A 23,046-nucleotide genomic window follows, 5' to 3' on the forward strand; every position below is an offset into this window, starting at 1 on the left:
GTTTCCATTATCTATCTTTGTCTTGTATGTGCTTGAATTCTTATACATTTTTAGTTGACTTATGTTGCCTTCCTGATTTGCGCATCTGACACTTGTTTCTTTATTTTGTCTTTTTTTTCTTGTGTGTTATAAATGTTGTACCCACCCCCTCTGTAATGCCCTACGGGCCCTGAGGGTATTCTAATAAATAAATAAATAAATAAACTACTTTTTCGCGTGTTCTTTTCTGCGCAATTTGTTGCTCACTGCGCAGAAAAACGGGCAAAAAAAGTATTGGGCCTGGCGGAAAATAAACAATAAACAATGTTTCAACTTGGGACAAAAAGTTCATCTGATTGGAGTATTTGAGTGGATCAACCGTTCGTGCGGCAAGGTGCAACTGTGAGGACTAACAGTTTCCCGGTAAGGCGTGATTGTGGGGATTAACAGTTGCTCTATAGGGTGCAAATGTGAGGACTAAATGTTAGTCCTTTGAGGTGAATTGTAGGACTAACGGTTACTCACGAAGGTGTAAATTTGTGGACTAAATGTTAGTCCCTTGAGCTCGTCTGTGGGAACTAACTGTTAGACGCGGTGCCATTAGCCCTGAAGTGCATTAATGGTTGTGGCAGCCCCATCAGTCCCTGAAAGGACGAAGCACACGCCCTTTTCACACTCTTTTGCCTTAAAGTTTATATACTACAATCCAGAAGACATATGACATTATCCGAGTCACAGTCCAGTGCACCTCTAATCCTGTGCTTAGAATCCGAGTGGGTGCTTTCCGCCACTGTCATTGTCTGCATGTGTTTGCAAACCTTGCATCTGTTTTTTTCTGCAAGGGCGACACCCTGTTGGAAATTTCACGCCTATCTTTTAATTTATCAAGTGATCTTTTATACTTTTCAGCCACCTGTATATAACACAAGGAGAAGTGAAAATTTTGGATAGTCTCACTCTCTGTTGCAATATGTTAGCATGTTTTGTTAGGACCTTGTTTATGTTTGGTGGGTTGCTCGTGAAAGTTATTAGCAAACTTTTTGTTACGGTGCTGGTTGGTATCTTTTTGGTGGTGTAGAAGAGTCTTGCGTTCTAGAGTTTCCGCTTTTTTGATGGTGTCATCAATGATAGCTGGTGGGTATTCTTGATGAAGGAGTACTTCGCGCATATGTGTGCTGTTTTTGTGGAAGTCTTTGGTGCGAGAGTAGATTCGTCGGAATCTATGTGCTTGGGAATAGGAAATACTAGTCTTGCAGTGTCGCGTGTGGCAGCTTTTAAAGTGCACGTATTGTTGCCTGTCCGTAGGTTTTCTGTATACGCTAGTTACTAACGAACCATCGCTCATTCGAATAAATACATCAAGGAAGCTTATTTCTGTGTTAGAGTATATGAGTGTGTAAATTAATTCCTGAGGTGCACTTGGTTATATGCCTGCATGAATTTGAGCAGCGCGTTTTCCGAATGTATCCAAATCTTGATTATATCGTCTAGGTACCGTTTATACATTAAAGGTTTGATATCACAAGATGAAAAAAAATTGGACTCATTATGCTGCATGAATATGTTAGCGTAGTTTGGGACCATTCTTGTACCCATTGCCGTGTCGTTGATTTGAAGGTAGTACCAGAGTCCCTTAATACCGTTCTGGTCACGAAACTTCTCCGTCACTCTATGGGAGAGCTTGATATGGTGCCAAGAGCGGCCGCTACGCGGCGCTAGCCGTCCTAGGGGGGCCATCGCCCCGCTGCACCCGGCGGGGCGCACTGGCCGCGGCGGCATCCCGAAGGCGTTGTGTGGTGGCAGCTCGCGGTTTCTGCATCAGCGAAACGCGAACTTCATGTGCCAGTGCACCGTGCTCAAGGTGGACGGCATGAAAATTTGAATGAACAATGCCTAAGACGTGCTGTGTGACGGGTTGCAGCTCCGGATACCGAAGCAACAAAGAAAAGGCGTCGCTCTTCTGTTTCCCAAGTAGTGCCGAACTCCGAGAGAAATGGAAGCGAGCTATACCGCGGTTGGAAGCTGGCGGTTTCAGCTTCGAAAGTAAGAACGTTCGGGTGTGCGAAAAGCATTTTGATGCTAGCGACGTTGTGAGAACCGACGAGCACATCGTGGTCGTCGGTTCAGCGAGAGAGACCGAGGCTTCGCACGAACGCCGTTCCAAGAATTTTTGACGGGCTCCCGGCGTACCTGACGAAGCCGAAACCGCGTTTACGGCCTGCGACTCAGAGGCAACCAGCGAAGAGGCGGCGCGAATTGTCACCGGAATGCGCAGCAGTGGAATGCCAAAATGTCAACACTGACTCGGCAGGAGAAGCCAGTGACGGTAAGCTCTTGAGCCGGTTTAGTCGCGGCGTTACTTTGTTCCCTCAGTCGCATGACCCTGTGTTAGCGGCTGGTGGCATTGAGGTGCTTCTGAACAGTGTTATTGAATTGTATTACAGATGCAGCAGCCAGTGATAGCGGACACGCAGATCAGGCCTGCCAAACGGAACAGGCAGTGTGTTTGTTTCTTGAAGTGCAGGCGCTAAAGGCGCAGCTTTCGAGTACGCGGCAACGACTCGAACGGTGTCAGAAGCAGCTTGCGAAGATGAGAGTCCTGGCCAACAAAAATGCAAGACTCTTGCAAAACCTGGACAAGCTATCTTGCGGACAAGCTATCTTGCAACTATCTTGCGATCGTAAATAAGCGAGAAGCTTATTTACGATCAGTGCATCATGAAGGCAAACGCGAAATCTCCGAAAGCTGCCAGGTAATCTTCAGTCGCACATAACTGCCACGAAGCTATGAATATAATCGCACATCTTTTTCGTGCCACTGTCTTGTGCATATTTTTTAAGAGCAGTGCACGCTAGCATTGCATGTCAGAGTAATCCTAAATCGCCCGCTTTGCATGATCACACAATGCAAGCTGTCTGTTGCTCTCGTACTGGAGTAGGGGTGCATGTTAATATTGAAAATGACAAGGCATTTTTAAACGCGGTGGTTGTGTATTGCGGTATGAGGAAAGATGGTGTGATGCATGTCGTGCATCTTCTTTTTTCTGCTTGCTGTGGTTATGCACTTGCACTGTTTACTCACCAGCCTCGGTTTACCTGAATGCACAACGAGCCTGCACTCTCTTTAGGTACAAAAAAGCATGGATTTATGACTGCCTGCTACTGAAGATTAAGTCGACAGCGGTCTATACATTCCTTCACGAGAATGAGTACCTTCCCTTGCCCAACCCTCGCACCCTCTACACGTACCTGAGGAGCCTCAAGGCTGACTTTGGTTTTGACAGCAGTCTATTCACCGTTCTCAAAGACAAGCTGCAAGTACTTCCTGAGCGAGAGCGTCGAGGTTTGAAACAATGCACAAACTTACTACTGCATTCTATGACTTCATATCTCATATGTGGTGCATGTCTAATAAGATGTATTTTTTTACAGGTGTCCTGATGTTCGATGAAATGAGCGTAAGAAAGAGTGTGCTCATTAGGGAGTCAGACATGGCTCTGCTCGGAAAAGTTAACTTCGCTGAGCACACAAGACCCTCGGACTGTGAGAAAGATGGCGATCACGTCCTGGTCTTTCTCTTCCGACCATTTCTTGGAGGGTGGTCGCAGACTGTTGGGACCTTTTTTCCTCCGGTGCAGCCCCAGGTTCAATAGTAGCGAAGTTGTTGCTCCAGTGCATTGTGCACCTTTCGAACGCTGGCACTATTGTCGATGCTGTTACATGCGACAATTCAACACCAAATCGTTCAGCTTTAAGGAGCTTGGGTTAGTATCTGGGGACACGAGTTAAATTTGTCAAATTAAGAATTGAACACTACTTACTGCATTGATGTGTTCTTTTCAGGGATAAACAGTGACCAGAAACAGCTGCAAACTTCATTCCAGCATCCATGTGACCCTTCACGGACAGTGCAGGCACTAATTGATCCACCGCATGTCTTCAAATGCATAAGGAACAATCTTCAGAAGGTTATAAAGTTTCTGGTAAGCAGTAATTCGTATCTACGTCAGGTTACTCCCTTTGCGAGGAGTGGCTTCACCTTTTTATCGCAGCTACCGGAAGGACATGAGGTCCATCACTTCCACTACTCTGCCCTGCTGGAGTACGAGGAGTAACAGGCTGGCCTTCGGGCTGTCCCGAAGCTCACAAGGGCTCACATCTTCCCGAACGCCTTCCAGAAGATGAGTGTCCGGCTTGCTGTTCAGGCGAGTAACCATTCCTAGTAATTAGTAAGGCTACTTACAGGCGAACTAATGACACAAAGCTTTGCTGATGATTTGTCAAAAAAGACAAATTTCAATGCAAGCTCTTTCGTTCAACAACAGTGTGCCATCATTTTCAGCTTTTCAGCGGAAGCACGGCGTCTGCAATGGAGTTTTATAGCAAGCAAGAAGGCTGCCAAAAGCTACATAACTCCGCAGGTACATACGACTTCACGAAGCAGATGAACGATCTATTTGACTGCCTCAACTCAAGAAGACCACAGGACGTGCAATACAACGAAGCCGAGCACATTGCGGTGAGCGAGTAAATCACACCCAAATATGTTTTTCTTTTATAGTGTACTCAAGGTTAATATTTCTTGCATTGCAGACATTGAAGGCGAACATAAAGTGGCTGGAGGATTGCTGCACATACATAGAGAGCCTGCCGAAGCAGAGGCAGGTGTGCTTCCTTAGCAAACCAACTTGTGGTGCACTGAGGATAACGCTGCACAGCACGGTGGCCCTGATTGATCGACTCTTGAAGTCTGGCTTCCGTTATGTTCTAGTTGGAAACCTCGGCTAAGACCCTTTAGAGGTAATTCAGGTACTTTTTGGCACGGTGTGTTGGTACATATACCTTTCTTTTTCCCTGTCCAGCGCTTCTTTGGGATAGCCAGGCATGTTGCAGGAGACGGGGGCCAACCAACTGTTCAGCAGTTTTTGTTTATATACCGGATGCTGTCGGTGAACAACCTCGTGCGGCCACCTAAGCGAGCTTCAGTAGACGGAAGCGGGCCACAACTGCTTCTCACTCTGCAAGGTCTTTTTGACAAGGAAAAGCCCTCTACGACTCAGGTATTTTGCAGTTTATGTCCTGTATGTGTCCTGAAGTTTCTTTTTTATCACCTTGAAAATTCAGGAAGTTGTGCACATTTCAGGTGGACACACTAGCTGTTCTGCTGGATGATGTCCTGCTGGAGCCAACAACAGACTGCGTGGATGACATTGGCCCCCTTTCGACCAAAGACTCCATTTTGGATTACCTCGGCGGATAAGTGGCCAAGAAGTTTTCTACTCTGGATTGCTTAGGCTGCATTGAAACGATTTTGAGCACAACACGTCAGCCATCTGCCTTGATCCAAACAAAATCGAGGGGCTATTTGAAAGTACCCAGCAGCCGTCTTCTTGCTCTCCTGAAAATTGTTGAAGAACATGTGGAGACGTACACGGTGCAAAACATTGCATGCGGTGACGTGCACGCGAGGATTGTTGAGGGCATTTTGCTCGACAGCCGCACAGCGTCAGCAAGTGTAGGTTGTCTGTTGCACTTTTTAGGGACAACAGCTGACGTTGTACACTTTTTTTTGAGATGTAGATTACATTTCTTCACTCGAGAAAAAAACAAAGCCTCGCGGGCAACTGTGCGCAGTTCTTGCCCTGCAAGTGGTGGGCGGAAGCCACAGTGTTAATCATAATGGCTGTGTATGTGAGCACGCCTTCCCATTTGTATATAGTGTTGTATATCTTGTATACATTACACAGTAATATTTTCGTACTATTCATATTTATCTGCATATAGTGTAAATAGTGTATATTTAAATACAGTTTATTTTAGGCAGTGAGCTAAGGCAGAGTGCAGCTGTTAATGAAACGAAATACACATTGTACAGTAGAGTCACAGATTGTGTAACATTGCTCAAAACAGCTGCAATAGTTTCTAGTGCTTTTCTTCTCCAAAGTGTTGTTCTCAGTGTATTTTGTGTAAATAAATGTTTTCCAACTTTCTCCCCAATACATGCACCATATGTGAATCTCCCATTCATAAGTACACACCTGACAACTAGGCGGCGTATCATTAGCACCAAATTTAAGATTTATTGCATGCCTTAAATCATAACTGCCCTCCTCCCCCTCCCACCCAAAAAAATAAAAACAAATGTGTGATGAGGTACCTCGGTAGTGGCAGAGGCGGCCAAGCGGCTAGCACTGGCATCAAAAGGAACTTCCAGATTAGGCTGCTGTACTTCCGTTCCCGGAGAAATCATGGGTTGTCGGCCGGTAAATAATAATGCCCTAAACAGTAAACACAAGGAAACGTCAAGCGGCGGATGTCCCGTGTAAACTGCGTGGAAAGAAGTGATCAATCAAATGTTGGGCACGTTTAGAGCGGTCGTGAAAGCCCGCGGCATCGAAAGTCCCCGCGTCAAAAAAGCGACCGGCGCTCACAAACGTGTGTCCAAAACAACTGCGCATTTGGGTATAAACTCAATTGAAAGGTCTGGAATAAAACTTCTGGCTCAACTATTCAGTTCATTTGAATACTTGGGTAGTAGCGCGCGAGAGGCGAGCCGGATATAAACCAATGTGATTGCTCCTGTACTACCCGGTCGTGTTTCATTTCGTTCACCTTCCTGCCCCTATTAGCGGCCCTACCAGAATATAAAGCTCACCTACCGCATAAACATAATCGCCCTTTGGCTGGGCGCAAATACAAACATGTTGTCGAGCAGATCAAGCAGTAGCTGCTCGCATCAAGAGCATGGAGCATAAGCATCGTCTTTCAACACTTGCGAGCTATAGCTCGCAAGTACCGCTTCGAAGCATCGTAAGTATGCATATAATTGGGCTATGAGACAATTATTGACACAATGCGTTATCGCTCGGTGTGAGAACACTCTTAATGCGCTGCTGTTTATTAGGTGGGCCCGCACTTCCAAGTAAACTACGCGTGCGTTCCAAAGTAAACAGCTCTCATTCGTCGTCGACACTGGATCCCGTTTCTACTTATTTATCTGGTGGCATTGATGCGTTCAGAGACGCTTAAAAAAAGGTAACAGGAAGAACAGCACGCACATAATCGCGTCGAAACGTCGGCCGCAGTGCGCATACAAGCCCAGCAGTGGCGGCGGCTTGTGGCCCCCATACAACGGGTGGTGCCTCTAGCGACAGATTTTGTCCCTATATCAACCTTCGGGCGGAGTTTCGTGACCAGAAAAGCATTGAAGGACTCTGGTAGTACTTATTGTTAAATTCAAAGCTGGTTATTTCGAGTACTAGTCTCGTTAACATTTCAATTACTTTTTTGCTGGGATATGCGTTGGGTTGTGGGTACCATAAATTCAACAAGTGCCCTTATACCATCGTCATGTGGGATATTTAGTAGAGTGAATTAACATTCAATATTAGGAGGAATGCACCTTCTGGAATTTTCACGTCTGATATCTCCCGAAGGGAATGGTTTGTGTGACGTAAGGACTCAACTGTGGGCTGTATGTCTTTGATTAAAGAGTCAACATACCTGTAAATGGGTTTCGTTAACGTTCCTGGGCTGGATATAATGGGTCTGTCAGGGTTTACCTCCTTGTGAATCTTCAGCAGCATGTAAAAACGACCAGGCGCCGAATGTATCGTAGTAAGTGCCTTCTTAAGCTTTGAATCGATGGCGCCTTCACGTGTGAGATCCTCTAGGGTTGTTACAATGATCTTTTTGTGCTCGGTGGTAGGGTCACAGTCCAGGGGTTTGTAGAATTGTTTGTCATTTAGTTGTCGCCTGCCTTTCTCGATGCAGTCTGATCCTTTCAGAACAACAATCGCGCCTCCTTTGTGTGCTGGTTTAATGACGAAATCTTCGTGGTTGCTCAACGCAAGTAGTGCCTCTCTTTTTTCCTTGATTTGTTATTAATACCTGATTTGGGCACCATGTACGCATGTATGACAACTTGCCGAACCGCGTCTATATATACATCCAGGTATTGATATCTGTTGGCGTTGGGTTTCATTGCCGTCCAATTACCCCACGAAATAGCGGGTTGTTTTTTGGGAGGCAAGGGTTTATTGATGAAATATCCCTCCAATCGTACGTTTCGTGTGAAGTTGTCTAAGTCTTTCAGAAGCGTGAATTCATTGTACTTTAGATTGCAAGGGTAGACTGTAAGTCCGCGTGATAGTACGCTCAGTTCTTTGTTGCTAAGTTCTTTCTCTGAAAGAATAATCATGGTTGGTTCTTTCGGGTGTGGTGGCAAATCTTTCTGAACGTGAGTTGGCTTGCTATTTTTTATGTAAGCAGCAGTGGGTATTGCTTGTGGTGAGACATTGTCCCGCACAAATTTTTTTCTCTTAAGTTTTTTGAATGTCCTCCGGTTTTTTTTGTGCTCAAATACGGCGAGCTTTTTAGCCTTCCACTCCGAAAGAGGAAAGTTTTTTTTTTATGCTGCTCCTCCTGTGTCAGTGCGTTCAGTCTTTCTGCAGTGTTCAATAGTGACCTTAGTTAGCTCCTCTGTGGCGTGATCGAAAATTTTGTTCCACTGTTTCATTTCATCTTTGGCTCAATTATGCATCGATAGTGTTAGCGACAAGCGCAACCCCTTTGGAGCAGTACCCGCCAGTACATATTCTTCGAGACTACACACGTGAAGTTCTTGCCGTATTCGTTTGTGAACCACTTTTCTAAGTTTAAGGAAATTTGGACCTGTTCAGTGGTATATATATATATATATATATATATATATATATATATATATATATATATATATATATATATATATATATATATATATATATATATATATATATATATATATATATATATATATATATATATATTGCAAGGGAGTTTATTAGCGACGCCAGGTAGTAGGCAGGCAGCCGGTACGGACAGAAATGCTCGAGCAGTCCAGCGTCTACAGCTCATGATGCACCCACTCGCGCTTCGCACTCAGAGAGAGATGGTCCCACTAGGCAGTGCCTTGCGAATTCCCCACTACAATATATATATATATATATATATATATATATATATATATATATATATATATATATATATATATATATATATATATATATATATATATATATATATATATGTATATATATATATATGGGATATGGCACAACGGGAGCGTTGTCAACAAGGATAAATATATTTATTTCCCAACAGTTTCGGGAGGGGACCTCCCTTCATCAGGGGATGAGTTATACTGACATGAACTTCCTTGCTGCCGCGTCCCTCTCGCCTTGAAAGACGTCTGCGAGAGTGAGAGGGAACTGGAAGAAGGAAAAAAAAAGAGAGAAAAAAGACGGACAGTTGGCTTCGTTTTCAGTGTTGACAGTGGTTCTTCCTGTTTTTTACTTTCTTTCTTTTCTTTCTTTTTTCGTCTTTTTCGTCACCCAAAACCCCTTATGATTATGCGACACACCGTAGTGGAGGGTTCCGGAAATTGCGACCACCTTGGATCCTTTAACGTGCGCCGAAATCTGAGCCCATGGGTCTACACCATTTCCGCCTCCATCGTAAATGCAGCTGCCGCAGCCGGGATTCAAACCAGCGAGCTGTGGGTCAGCAGCCGAGTACCTTAGCCACTAGACCACCGCGGTGGGGCAAGCAGGTTATAAGGAACCAAATATTCAATGCGTATATTTTTAGGAGCACTGAGTGATGGACTTACATGGACGCTAATGCGCGAGCCGTGGCCGGATTAAGAACACCGGCGAAGCTAAGAAAGTGTTTAACAAAAAATAAAGGCTGCTGGTAGACATAACAGTTTAAAGTGTGTCTTCTGCACCATGCGACCACAGCTGTCAAACTACTGACGCAATAGTTGGCGCCGAACAAGGCAGAGGCACAGAGAAATGGCTTAAGGCATGTCCATGGACTGCGAGCAACATGAACTGCGATTGCGAACCGTCTCGTTCGTTTAAGCTCTGTAGCTCTCTTCGTTCGCTCTGTAGCTCAAACTTCGTGGATAGCAGACATCCACTTTTGTACGTGTTAAAAATAATGACGACGAAAACTGCACAAGAGAAAGCGTTTTGTGATCGCCCGCATTCATTCATCGTGTAGCCTTGCCGTACACGTGAGTGATGCCCAGTGGTCGATCGCCGGTGCGGTGAAATGCACGCCGTTGAAGTGTTGATGGCTCGGCGCGCGGGCTTTGCGTGAGATTTAGTTCATTTTACAGATTCGCACACATTACTGCTGCTGCAAATTCAGCTTATGCGACTGAGCGCAAGCAAATATTTAGGTTTCACTGTAGTTAATAAAAAGTACGCAATGTTGGTTGAACTTAAGACAAAAGTCGTGTGTGTTCAAGGGTTTCCATGAGGCCATCACAATTTTATACCTACGCTATGAGTCTTTGTTGCCTAATTATTCGTAAAAAAAGGGTCCTTCTAGAGCTACATGGGAGGTCAAAATACGGTGCCTATACATGCCCGGCGAAAGAAGTGTGGCTTGGCTTGCGAGCGGCAAGCTGTGACCAATGTGAACGGTATAATAATACACGAACTTCGTGTGCGCGCTTCTGTACGTGTGATCGGTATTGCCTGCTTCGAAGGTAATTTAATTAAAGTTACGATTGCGCATAGAATGGCTGCGGAAGTTTTTTTTTCTTTTTGATGTAAAAATTCATTTCCATACTGACTTAAAAAGTTCTGCGATGGATGTACATAAAAGTTCTCATCCTGACCTGAAAAAGCTCCCCGATGAATGTAAATAAACCTTCCTTAAACCCTTCCAAAAACCCTGTCCTGTTGGGGTGTAAATTTTTACTCCTTCCTGGTGGTATGTTTAAAACCCCAAACGGACCATTCACTAGAGGACAAATCGTAAACTCGCAACTCGGCTTGTTTTTGTTTACAGTGTACTGTATGTATTAAGAAACAGTTTGGCCTGCCTCTGATGCATCTCTCATTTTGTAGTGAAGACGAGTCAGAGGAGTGTGTCTGCTCAGGTGCGCCGTCATTCTGCACCCGAAGAGGCTTGGCATGACACGCTTACAACGCTCTGTGCAATATCCTGCACTGGCTTATTACGCTACATCTATAGGCTGCGTGCAGACGTAACTGGGACGTTCAGGTTATTCATGTTGCTATACATGTAGCAAAGGCAATTGGAATACTGACGGAATTCAAATTCCACTTGCGGACAGCTGTCAAGCATAATATTTAAAATGCATCATTGTTTTCAATTTAATCTATTTCTGCCTAGTTTGGGCACAACCACGTTAACAAATCTCAACGAGTTGCTTATATTACAAAAAAAGCACTACGTTCCATTGCGTTTGTTGAAAAAAATGCTGAGACAAAACCCTTGTATGTGAAATACATTGTCACGTCAGTTCACAACTTGTACCCAATAAATCTAGCCAGAAAGTGTAAACGTGATGCAGAAGGACTGCTTCGCACATTATCCGAATTGACACCTCTTTCAAGGCCTCATGATTCCCACGAAGATATCTAGAAAATGTCGTTTTCACGCATCATTCTAACAAAACAAGGACTTCGTCACACGCTTGAAAAACTGGTAAATAAACTTTATAAATGTGGTATTGTTCTAAAAAACTCTGGAAACTGTAAAATCAAGGCTTTCTTTGTCATCAAAGACTAACACGTATCCTTATTGTGAAGGGTGGTATGGCTGATGTATGACACATTTCCAAATTTTTTCTGTTTCTTTCTGGTTCACCTAAAATTGTGTAAAAGAACGCTGATTTCTTGTTATGATTTGGGAAGGATTTATCATTAGGCATAGTGTAAATTTCGTATTATATGGTATTTTGTAACTATTCTACTTCTCTATGGCACAAGTATACGTATTATGTTATATAGGTACTTTATATATACAATAATTATAGGCATTGTACACTTTCGCTGTATGTCCTGTAAAACGGGGGCTTGATGCTTCTCAAGCTCCAATTTTTGTCGAGCACTCGTGTTCCACAACACACAAGCTTGCGGAGGAAGTAAAATTTTATTTTATTTTATTTTATATGATGAAGGCACCTCTGGCAGAAACAACGAAGATTTGAAAGGATGTTCTCAGCCACTCATACAGGGGAGCCATGGCGGAACAATGCTTTTTCCGATGCCAATGCTTGTCGTGCTTTACGTGCTTGGCTAGTGGTCTTAGCGACAGTCTGTCCGACCGTCAACGTAATCAGCCAGCCTCGAGTGTTTGACGACAAGAACAGCATACACTGTAAACAAAAATATACCCAGCTGGGAGGAATCGGGAAAGAATGCGCCCGCTCTGCTCCGGTGACCTCACTGAAACCGGATTTTACCAGATCAAATACACTCGTTTTCCGCTGTTTTTCTCCGGCCATCGCCAGAAAAAGGCAACTGGAGGAAAGCGGAGCCATTCCCTTGATTATGCTCCCGTGGTTTCTCCGGAAATGCTCCCGCGCATCGCTTTTGCCTCGGTGGGTGCTCCTCAAGCGCTCTGGGTCATCGCTCACAAGCATCCATTGGCTGTTCGAGGAGTGACGTAGGCCCCCGGCAGCCTCACCGCTGGGAGGCCGTTCCCTACAAATTAACATGGCGCAGACCAAGGCGGTGCAGTGAGGATTGTGCGAAGCGTTCGGCCGCATTGAAGAAAAGGAAGTTGTTCTAAGGACCTTCTGAATTTCACAAATGGCATGCAGCAACGAAGGTTATCAACGACAGAAGGGAGTTGTGCGAACGGTAATCGTGTGATGGTTCCTGGCAGTGTACGACACATTGTGATCTCGCAAGTGTTGAGGGACACGGCGGTTGCTGGTGCGGCAAAACAATGGTGAGTGAGCTCACCTTGAATTACCTCTGTTATTCTTGTCAGGTACACTCTAAGGCAGAATTACCCAAAAAAGGAGTAACGGAGCCTATAGGCAGGCGCGATGAACGGATAGACCTTTCAGTAGTAACCACAGACGGATGCGTGCCGCGTGCAAACCATTAGTCTTCCTTTGCCATGCAATGGGTTGAACCGCGCGGGAGATGCGGGCCATGTGTGAACCGCTGTCAAGAAAACTAGCCGTTCTCCCCTCTCCTCGCTAAGTCTTCCCGCCGAATTTGCTGTTGACGGCACGCGTCGCGCCGCGCTCGGAGAGCTCGACGATCTAGAATTTACACGCGGTTTTTCTGTGTACGCTTGAATGAGTGTGCGCTGCTGCTTTTATGTTTCGCTGCACCCACGAAATCTGGAGCCGGTCTCGGCAAGTCGAGACACGCCGCGCTTTATATCCCTGGTTTAGTCAAGATGGTGACGACGAACTCACGACGCAACCGGTGGAAAATTAAGGCTAACATGGCAGCCGAGAAGACAGCAGGTCTGTTGGATTTTATTGGAAATATTTTAGTCTGACTCAGGGCAGAAATCAGCGCTGGATTTTTTTACAAGCAGGTGATCATTCTTTACAGGCAGTGGTCACCTGCTTGTAAAAATTTACAAGCAGTGATCAGGAAGCTAGCCGTCTTACTCTCTTTTGGCTCAGTCGTCCCCCTTATTTTGCTGGTGACGATTGGCGTTCCGTAGCGCTCGGAGAGCTCGACGACCTAGGAATTGCGCCGCGGTGCTTTGTGCACACGTTTGGATCAGCGTGCGCTGCTAATTTTACGCTTCACCGCACCCATAACGTCTCAAGAAGGTCTCGACACGTCGCCACGCAGCGCTGTAAATCTCTGGTTTAGTAAAGATGGTCACGACGAACTCACGACACCACCGGTCGGGAATGAAGGCAAACATGGCGGCTGAGAAGACAGCAGGTCTATGAAATACATTATTTCAATCTGACTCAGGGCAAAAGCTAGCGCTGGATTCTCTCACAAGTAGCTGATAACTCTTTAATCTGCCGTAAAATCCCTCCTCATTTTACATTACGACACACACACGCAAGCCTCCAACGCATACAACCATATATATATATATATATATATATATATATATATATACATATATATAAATTACAGTTGTTCTGTGAAAGCGCATGTACTTTCATACTTTCTCATACTTATAACCTTGCGGCGACCGAAGTTATTCATGTATATATATATATATATATATATATATATATATATATATATATATATATATATATATATATATATATATATATATTGTGGCAAAGCCTTCGAACAGTGGGTTGTCCTCCCCAGTGCCTTCGAGTGGGTCACCCTTTTCATAAGAAGAAGAGCAGCTCGTGCAGAGAGTCGGTCCTCGCATTGACTGTCGCTGTCGTGGATCATCAACGAGTGTTCGCCAATAAACGTCTTAACAATTTGGTGGAGAGTTGTAGGCCCGTGTGCTTAGATTTGGGCGCACGTTAAAGAACCCCAGGTGGTCTAAATTTCCGGAGCCCTCTACTACGGCGTCTCTCATAATCATATCGTGGTTTTGGGACGTTAAACCCCAGAAATCAATCAATTTGGTGGAGAGTGCTGAGAGTGCTGTGCCCTTCAAACATCTTTGGTTCGCATTCGATGCCCTTGAAGCTTCGATCCCGAACCGTGCCTTCTACCATGCACCAGGACGCCTCTCAGCAAACGCTCCCTCCTACGCCGACGCCTTGTCCCGGTGTCCCCCGCATCCGCGACCCTCCTGTCTTCACCGGTGCGGATGGCACCGACGTCGAGGACTGGCTCGCCATGTACGAACGCGTGAGCGTCCCCAATCATTGGGCAGGACAGCTAAACTCGGTAACCTGTTTTTCTACCTCGCGGGTGTGGCCGGAATGTGGCGCAACAACCACGCATCTGATTTCCCGACTTGGTCCGCTTTTAAGAACTGTTATCGACGTGTTCGGCCGTCCTGCCCTGCGTAAACTGCAATCCGAACAGCGTTTACGTGAACGAGCACAGCAGACCGGCGAGTCCTTCACAAGTTACATCGAGGACATCCTTGACTTGTGCAAGAAGGTCGACCTGAACATGTCAGAGGCTGACGAAATCACGCATGTTCTAAAAGGCATTGCCGACGATGCCTTCACCATGCTCCTGGCCAAGAACCCTCACACTGTGTTAGAAGTGACTACATTATGCCAAAGTTACGACGAGCTGCGGCGGCAGCGCTTGATGACCCGTCGACCGCCACCACTTTATGCTTGTCTCTCGGCTTTGTCGGCAGTTCCTGACCACACAACCTTGCTCACCGAAATCAAATCATTCGTGCGTGAGGAAGTTGCCCGCCAGGTCTCTTTACTGGTTTTTGCTCCACCGAAACATGCTCAGCAGCCATCAAGTACACTTCTACCTCCGCTTCGCCGAGCCATTCAGCAGGAAATCGCGGAGGTTGTTCCTGAATACCACCCGCCGCCTCCTGTATCAGCACCATTCAGCTACGCCCAAGTTGTAGCCAGGCCGCCCCCACCGATTTCTGTGACTGGCCCCATTGGTTACACCGCAACTATCGCCAGGCCGCAGTCCTTCGGAGATACTGTGCCGCCTACATACGCCGACGCCATCCATGTGCACCGAGCGTCGCCAACTATGCAGTCATATCAGCAGCCGCCTCGCCCATCGCGTTCTGTGACATGGATGCTACCAGCGAACCGATGGCGCACTTCTGACAATCGCCCCATCTGCTTTGCTTGTGGTTGCGTCGGTCACGTAGCATGCTATTGCAATCGTGTGCAGCAACCGCAGGTCGCCTCGAACTTTCGCAGCCAATCAAGACGCTCTTATGACCAACCGCCGCCTACGTCACCGTCGTCCTGCCCCGCTCCGTCTACCCACCGTTCACCATTTCCGCGACGTCGCTCAGTGTCACCGATGCGGCCACGTCCACTCGAGGGCGACCAGGAAATCTAGTCGTCGCAGTCCACGAGGCAAGGGCTGCGACGCTGTCGAACTGGGGAAGCCCTCAGGAAAGCCCGTCGAACGTAATAGACGTACTTGTGGATGGCGTTCGTGCATCTGCCCTTGTAGATACTGGAGCCGTTCTATCAGTCATGGACGCAAAACTTAGCCGATTACTGCGCAAAGTGACCACGCCACTCTCCGGGCTCTCCCTCCGTACAGCCAGCGCCCAAAGCATTCACCCTACAGCGATGTGCACAGCCCGCCTTATGATTCAGGACGTGATGTATGCGGTCGAATTCATCATAATTCCTTCATGCTCTCACGACCTCTTCCTAGGATGGGATTTTCTCTCCCGCAATGACGCCGTAATTCATTGCACACCAGCAGAAATAGAACTCACACAATTCTCTTCTCTGAAGCCGACCGCCAGTCCATCTGCTGCAAGCAAGTTACTCGTCAGAGATGACACCCAAGTGCCTGCAAACTCGTCCGCGACGGTGTCGGTCTACTGCGCAAGCCTTTCGGACACCGCTGCACTCCTCTCGACATCTCATCGTGTTCTCATCAGAAAAGGCTTGCTGGTTTCTTTCGCGACCGTGCAACTCACTCACGGCAGCACCATTATTTTTGTAGTGAACTCATCCCCGTACAGCGTTACGTTGGTGCGAGGGGAATGTCTCGGCAGCGTGGAACCCATCGAAGACGAACAAGTTATCGATCAACCCGATGACATGCACTGCTCAAGTTCCAGTACGCTTAGTGCTGTTTCGACATCTGCTTCATCATCCGATGATGTATTAGGTTCCTCTATTCCTGACAACCTTACGCCAGGCCAGCGTTCCCAGCTTCTGAGCCTGTTGGAAAATTCTGGTCTTCTTTTGATGTCGCCCAACCTTCTCTTGGCCGCACATCCACCGTTGCGCATCGCATCGACACAGGCACACCGCCACCACTGCGGCAACGTTCATATCGCGTATCTCCTACAGAACGCCATGTAATCAAGGAGCATGTCGACGACATGCTTCGCCGTGGTGTTATTCGACCCTCTAGCAGCCCCTGGGCGTCTCCTGTCGTTCTCGTCACGAAGAAGGACGGTTCTGTGCGGTTATGTGTGGACTACCGACGCCTCAACAAGATCACTCGTAAGGACTTGCACCCACTTCCGCGGGTAGATGACGCGATTGACAGCCTGCAAGGAGCAGAATTCTTTTCATCCCTCTATTTGCGCTCAGGGTATTGGCAAGTGCCTATGGCTGAGGACGCTCGACCGAAGACCGCTTTTGTCCCCCCCCCCCGACGGCTTGTACGAATTAAACGCCATGCCGTTTTGGTTGTGCAATGCGCCGGCCACCTTGGAGCGCAAGATGGATACTGTTCTGTCGGACCTGAAATGGCACACGTGCGTGTGCTACCTCGGTGACGTCGTCGTTTTCGCTCCGGACTTCTCGACGCATCTTCAATGCCTACGGCATGTTTTAACGCGTCTGAGTGACGCCAGTCTGCAACTGAACCTAAAGAAGTGCCGATTTGCAGCTCGGCAGCTGACAATACTCGGCGACGTCGTGTCCAAGGACGGAATTCTCCCTGATCCAGCTAAGCTTCGGGCTATGGCCGAGTTCCCCAAGCCGACATCCGTCAAGCAATTGCGCAGTTTCGTAGGGCTGTGTTTCTACTTTCGGCGCTTCATTCGAGACTTCGCGACTATAATATCGCCGCTGACGAAGCTCCTCGGAAGTAACGGGCCTCTCCATTCGTGGTCTTCACAGTGCGACGACGCTTTCACAACGCTCCGTAGTTTGTTGACGTCGCCTCCTATACTCCGCCACTACGACCCTACGGCCCCTACAGAGGTACACACGGATGTCAGTGGTGTCGGCCTTGGCGCTGTCCTTGCGCAGCGCAAACCAGGGTTCCCGGAATATGTTGTGGCGTATGCAAGCCGTACGCTTACTAAGGCCGAGACTAATTACACCGTCACCGAGAAGTAATGTTTGTCAATCGTCTGGGCCGTTACAAAGTTCCAACCTTATTTGCATGGTCACCCATTTGATGTCGTCACCGACCATTACGCACTATGCTGGTTGTCGTCATTGAAAGAACCCTCAGGCCGTCTCGCCCACTGGGCACTTCGCCTGCAAGACTACGATATCCGCGTGCTGTACCGCAATGGAAGGCAACATGCTGACGCCGACGCCCTGTCACGCTCTCCCTTGCCTGGAGACAATGCCCCCAACTCAGCGTCTCACCTTGCCATTTCTTCTATTAGCATACATACCATTGCTACTGAACAGCGCAAGGATCAATGGATCGCCTCACTGATAGACTTGCTGGCTGATCCATCCACTCCATCCACTCGCGCGTTGCGTCGTCAAGCCCACCATTTCGCCGTTCGCGACGACCTCCTCCACAGGCGCAATTACAACGGTGACGGCCGCCAGTGGCTACTAGTCATACCTCGCAGTGTGCGCTCTGACATATGCGAGTTCTTTCATTTCGATCCGCAATGTGCGCACTCCGGGGTATGGAAGACTTACCACCGCATTCGCCAACGGTACTTTTGGCGCGGCATGTACCGCTACGTGCAGAAATTTGTTCGCTCCTGCATAGATTGTCAGCGCCGAAGAGCTTCAACGCACCTGTCACTGGTAGGTCTGCAACCTCTACCTTGCCCTGCCAGGCCCTTTGGGCGCGTATGCATCGATTTGTATGGGCCACTTCCACTGACGTCGGCTTGTAACCGCTGGGCCATTGTCGCTGTGGACCACCTCACGCGATACGCCGAAACGGCCGCTCTCCCCGCGGCTACAGCGAGCGATGTGGCCTCCTTTCTGCTCCAATAATTCATTTTGCGACACGGTCCATCCCAGGAACTGCTCAGTCACCGAGGCCGCGTCTTCCTGTCTGAAGTCGTTGAAGTCATTCCTAAAGAGTGCAACGTTGTTCACCGCAAAACTGCTGCTTACCACCCGCAGACGAATGGCCTCACCGAACGCTTCAACCATACGCTCGGCGACATGCTCTCCAAGTACGTCGCCGTCGATCACACAAATTGGGATTCCATTCTACCCTTCGTCAATTACGCATATAATACCGCCCCTCAGAGCACCACTGGCTTTTCACCTTTCTTTTTATTATATAAAAGGCACCTGTCGCACACCATCGACACGATACTTCCGTACAAGCCAGATCCGTCTGAGTGGGCGCCTATTTCTGCTACAGCCAAGCTTGCTGAAGAGTGTCGAGAGCTTGCAAAGACTTTTACTGCGCACGATCAAGAGCGGCAAAAAAGCATTCACGCTGACGCCAGCACTACGGCGCCCACGTTCCTCCCTGGAGCGCTCGTCTGGCTCTCGATCCCTACCACTGCAACTGGCCTATCTTCAAAACTATTGCCCAAATACAAAGGCCCCTACCGTGTCGTCAAATGCACTTCCCCTGTCAACTAGCTGGTTGAACCAATCGAACCATCTTCGGACATGCGCCGTCGAGGACGCGACATTGTTAACGTGGAGCGCCTCAAGGCCTACCATGACCCGCTCATTGTAACCTCCTGTTAGGTCGCCAGGCGGCTCCCTTTTCGTACCCGGGGTAGTTGTGGCAAAGCCTTCGAACAGTGGGTCGTCCTATCCAGTGCCTTCTAGTGCGTCGCCCTTTTCATAAGAGCAGCTCGTGCAGAGAGACGGTCCCCGCATTGACTGTCGCTGTCGTGGATCATCAACGAGTGTTCGTCAATAAACGTTTTAACAATATATATATATATATATATATATATATATATATGTATATATATATATATATATATATATATATTCACAACGTGGTTTATTTCGACGTTTCGTCCTAGAGTCTGGCCTTCATCAGGATTAAAAGGTACAGTTTGTTGGTGCTCAGCTTTATACAATCTCAAATCAGAGGGGAAAGGAAAGAGGAAAAAGACACAAAAAAGAAAAAAAAAGAAAAAAAGAAGAAAAAAGAAAAAAAGAGAAAAAGAATATAAGGTGGACTCCCCTCGGGCGCCCTCCTTCCACTCTTCCTTCCACTTTCCCCTTCATCTCTCTTCCCTTTCTACCCTTCAACTTTCTGATGTCAGTGGTCTGTGTATGCTTCCTTTCACTAACGCGTTCTTCCCGACCAGACGGCGCCTCCTGGCACTGGCTGTTCGGTGTGGGGCAAAAAAGAGCTTTTTTGGGAAGTTCTAAGCCTTTAACTACTCGGAGCCCCGTCAACATTTCGTCGTAGAAAGAGGGGTACCGCGTATTGGGGAAGAGGCTGGTAAGCGGGCATTTTAGGAAGTTTTAAGCCTTAAGCTACTCGGGGTCCCGTCAACATTTCGTCGTGGAAAGATGGGTTCCGCGTATTGCGGCAGAGGCTGGTAAGCGGGCGCAATGCGAATTCCTTGCCCGCTTCTGGATTACGCGAGCAGTGGGGGCCTCCCGGCTGTGCATAGGGTTGCTGTTGGGAATGTCATGCATGGCACAATTGATTGGGTAGTAAAATAAAACGAAAAACAGACGACAGCTGCACTTACGAAGAGTAGTTACACTTGGAATTGTTTTGAGTTGTCCAGTGCCCTTCGCAGCTGCAGTGCCGTGAACTCAGTTACTATTTTCATTATTGCCGTTATTGTTTTCTAATGCTTTATTTGCTGCAAGTGTTCCAGGATTCTCATTTATTTCTCTATCGAGGGTGTTAAATCGGTGGATAAGGTATGACTCTGGTTGTTCACGTTCTCGATTTGATTTAAATCCCGTCTCTAAGAGCGTTACTGATAGTTTGTCGAATGCACGGTCGGGAAGATTGAGATGTTTTGATAGAGGTAGACTTGGGGCTGACTTCGCATGGGCTCTGTGATTATTGAAGCGAGTCCTAAATGGTGTTTCTGTTTGTCCGATGTACTGCATACCACACCCGTTGCATTCGAGTAGGTATACCACATTAGAGGAATCGCATGTTAGGTTTCCTCGTATGTTAATCGAAAACTTGGTTTGTGTGTTGGTTGCTTTGTGTGTTTCTCGCATCACCTTGTATACAAGACTTCGTGGCTTTAAACAAGGTCGGCATGAATTATTGGGGGGTGTTGTGTTAATTTGAGAGTGCAGAAGTGTGTCTTTGAGGTTACGTGGTCGTCGGTAAACGACGCCTGGAGCGGATGGAAATGCGCGTTTCAGACGTTAACTTTGTTCCAGAATGTTGTAATGTTTTAAGGATTTTGTTTACATTGGGGAAGTTTGTGCTGTAAATCAAGCACAGGTTTGTTCGTTGTGGGTCTTCTTGCGGTGGTCGCTTCATAAGTAAGTCTTCACGCTTTAGTTCTCTCGCCTTTTGAACAGCGTCAATAATTACATGTGGGGAGTATTTTTGTTTCTCGAGCATAAGTTTTAGCCTCTGTGAGCTCGTGTGAAAGACAGCGTCTCTAGAGCAGATTTTATATATATATATATATATATATATATATATATATATATATATATATATATATATATATATATATATATATATATATACCAAAAACAAGAGTGATGCTGGGTCCGGGTAAGATTATCCGTAAGGAAGAAGACGCATGTACGAAGTGATTATATTGGCGTTTCGGCCGCGGGTCCGGCCTTCATCAGAATACAGTTTATGGCACGAGTGCTGTTTATATACATGTGCATGTCAATAAGATACAAATATGAAAACCGGCATGAAAGGCGATATATAGGCATATATATACGCAAGTCACACAATTTGAAGGGCACCTGATACACGAGTAAAAAGATTGTTTCCATGCGCGAGCACGTGGCGAGCACGTTGTTTACAAATAAAAGATAAAACGCATAAAAAATTAAGCATATAACATGAAGAGTAGTCCAAGCGGTAAAAACAAGGGAAAAAACTACAAATTAATATTAAAAATCACAAAGATGTTACAAAGCTGCTACGTAATCAACCGATGCAGACAATGTTGTTCAACCTTGCTGAGCAAGGTTGAAAAAAGATGGACAGGGTGATACAGGTTATGCGGTGTTGCGAAGCGCGCCTCCAACGACGTTACGAAGGGCGCCACGAATCTCACCGTTGCAACCACTGTTTCGAAAGACGGCGCGCCAACACGGTCCCGAAGGCGCCACTGCGTCGAACTCCGCCGGGAAGGTCACCAGCTGTTTGGTAGCGTAGGTTTCTCAGCTCGCGACTGCTTCTGCGCAGAGCTGATAGACGAGCGGACGAGACGACGGTGAGTTAAACAAGGTTTATGTACAGAATATATACAGAGGAGTTACAAATTTGGCACTGGGGCAGACAGTTTAGAGACCCGAAGAGCCGAGCTCTCCTCTTTAACACATGGGTCTACTGCTCGCGACGCGCCGCAGCGCTTCTTTTATATGCACCGGGTGGATTCTTTGAGTAACCAAATGTCCAACCAGAAGCGCCGCTGGTCGTGAAGTCAGAATCCTCCAATGGGGTCGCTGCTGGGCCGCCTCATTCTCATCGAATCTGGAGCCGCCACGCTGCACGTGGCTGCCCCCAAGGACGAGGGACGTCGCCACGCATTGCGTCAGACTCTGCAGACAGGAATTCGCCGATTGCTTCGACGTGCTCGCTGGCTGAGGTGACTCACTGTGCGTGCGCGGCGGAAAAGCACCGCCGCAAGATGACGCCGTTGAGTTGTTCGCGTCAGGCGGGCTTGCGGGCTGGCCTTGACACAGATTGCCTTTTTCAGAGGCATGAACGTTCGCTGTGGACTCGCAGGCAGAACAGCACCCCCGCCGCCAGACAATGCGCCGGAAAGACGAGCTGCTTCCACGTGGCTCGGATGTAAGGCGTGCTCGTTCGCCAGGTCCCTCCAGGTTTGCCTCCAAGGACATGGGGAGAATGCAGCTCCAGACTCCGTTCCGGGAACACATCCCATTCTTCAGGACGGATCCCAGCTCCACTGGCTTGACCCCACAACTTGTCGGCCAGCTTCGCTCCTCTCTTCTGACCATCTTTGGTCTCAGCACTTCTCGATGGTTCTGCAACTTGTCAAGAACGGTTCGACAACAGACAACACACGACACAAGCAAGTGCCCTCGGTCATCCTACAGAACACCAGACAAAATATAGTACAACATATACCTAGCTACGTGTCTATCGGAATTTTGTTCCCTCTACATCAAGAGGCACATGTGGGACACAAGACTCTTAAAATGAGAACTCAACTTTTTTTACACGTACAACAAGGCCTGTGTAACGCCTGTGTAATAACGCCTGTACAACGCCTGTGTAATATCAGTGCGTTACTTAAGAACCTCACTCGATTTCTCCGCTTCCGTTTGCCCTTCTCCTACAGTGT

General features: G+C 47.3%; 1 protein-coding gene across 2 annotated transcripts; it reads left to right on the top strand.

The window, feature by feature from the left end:
- The first annotated feature begins 1,601 nt into the window (after positions 1–1,601).
- Positions 1,602–5,976, top strand: LOC119161662 (uncharacterized). 2 transcript variants are annotated; one of them, XM_075881070.1, is made up of 7 exons: positions 1,602–2,305; positions 2,424–3,743; positions 3,823–4,184; positions 4,322–4,498; positions 4,573–4,779; positions 4,842–5,039; positions 5,123–5,976. In XM_075881070.1, exons 3-5 carry the CDS (start codon positions 4,161–4,163, stop codon positions 4,765–4,767), a joined length of 396 nt encoding a protein of 131 aa, XP_075737185.1. In that variant the 5' UTR covers positions 1,602–2,305; positions 2,424–3,743; positions 3,823–4,160; the 3' UTR covers positions 4,768–4,779; positions 4,842–5,039; positions 5,123–5,976. The 2 variants fall into 2 exon arrangements, with proteins under 2 accessions (XP_075737185.1, XP_075737184.1); XM_075881069.1 differs by having other exon boundaries at positions 1,602–3,743.
- The last annotated feature ends 17,070 nt before the right edge of the window (positions 5,977–23,046 follow it).

Source organism: Rhipicephalus microplus, chromosome X (genome assembly GCF_043290135.1).
Source record: "Rhipicephalus microplus isolate Deutch F79 chromosome X, USDA_Rmic, whole genome shotgun sequence".
NCBI classification, from domain to species: Eukaryota; Metazoa; Arthropoda; class Arachnida; order Ixodida; family Ixodidae; genus Rhipicephalus; species Rhipicephalus microplus.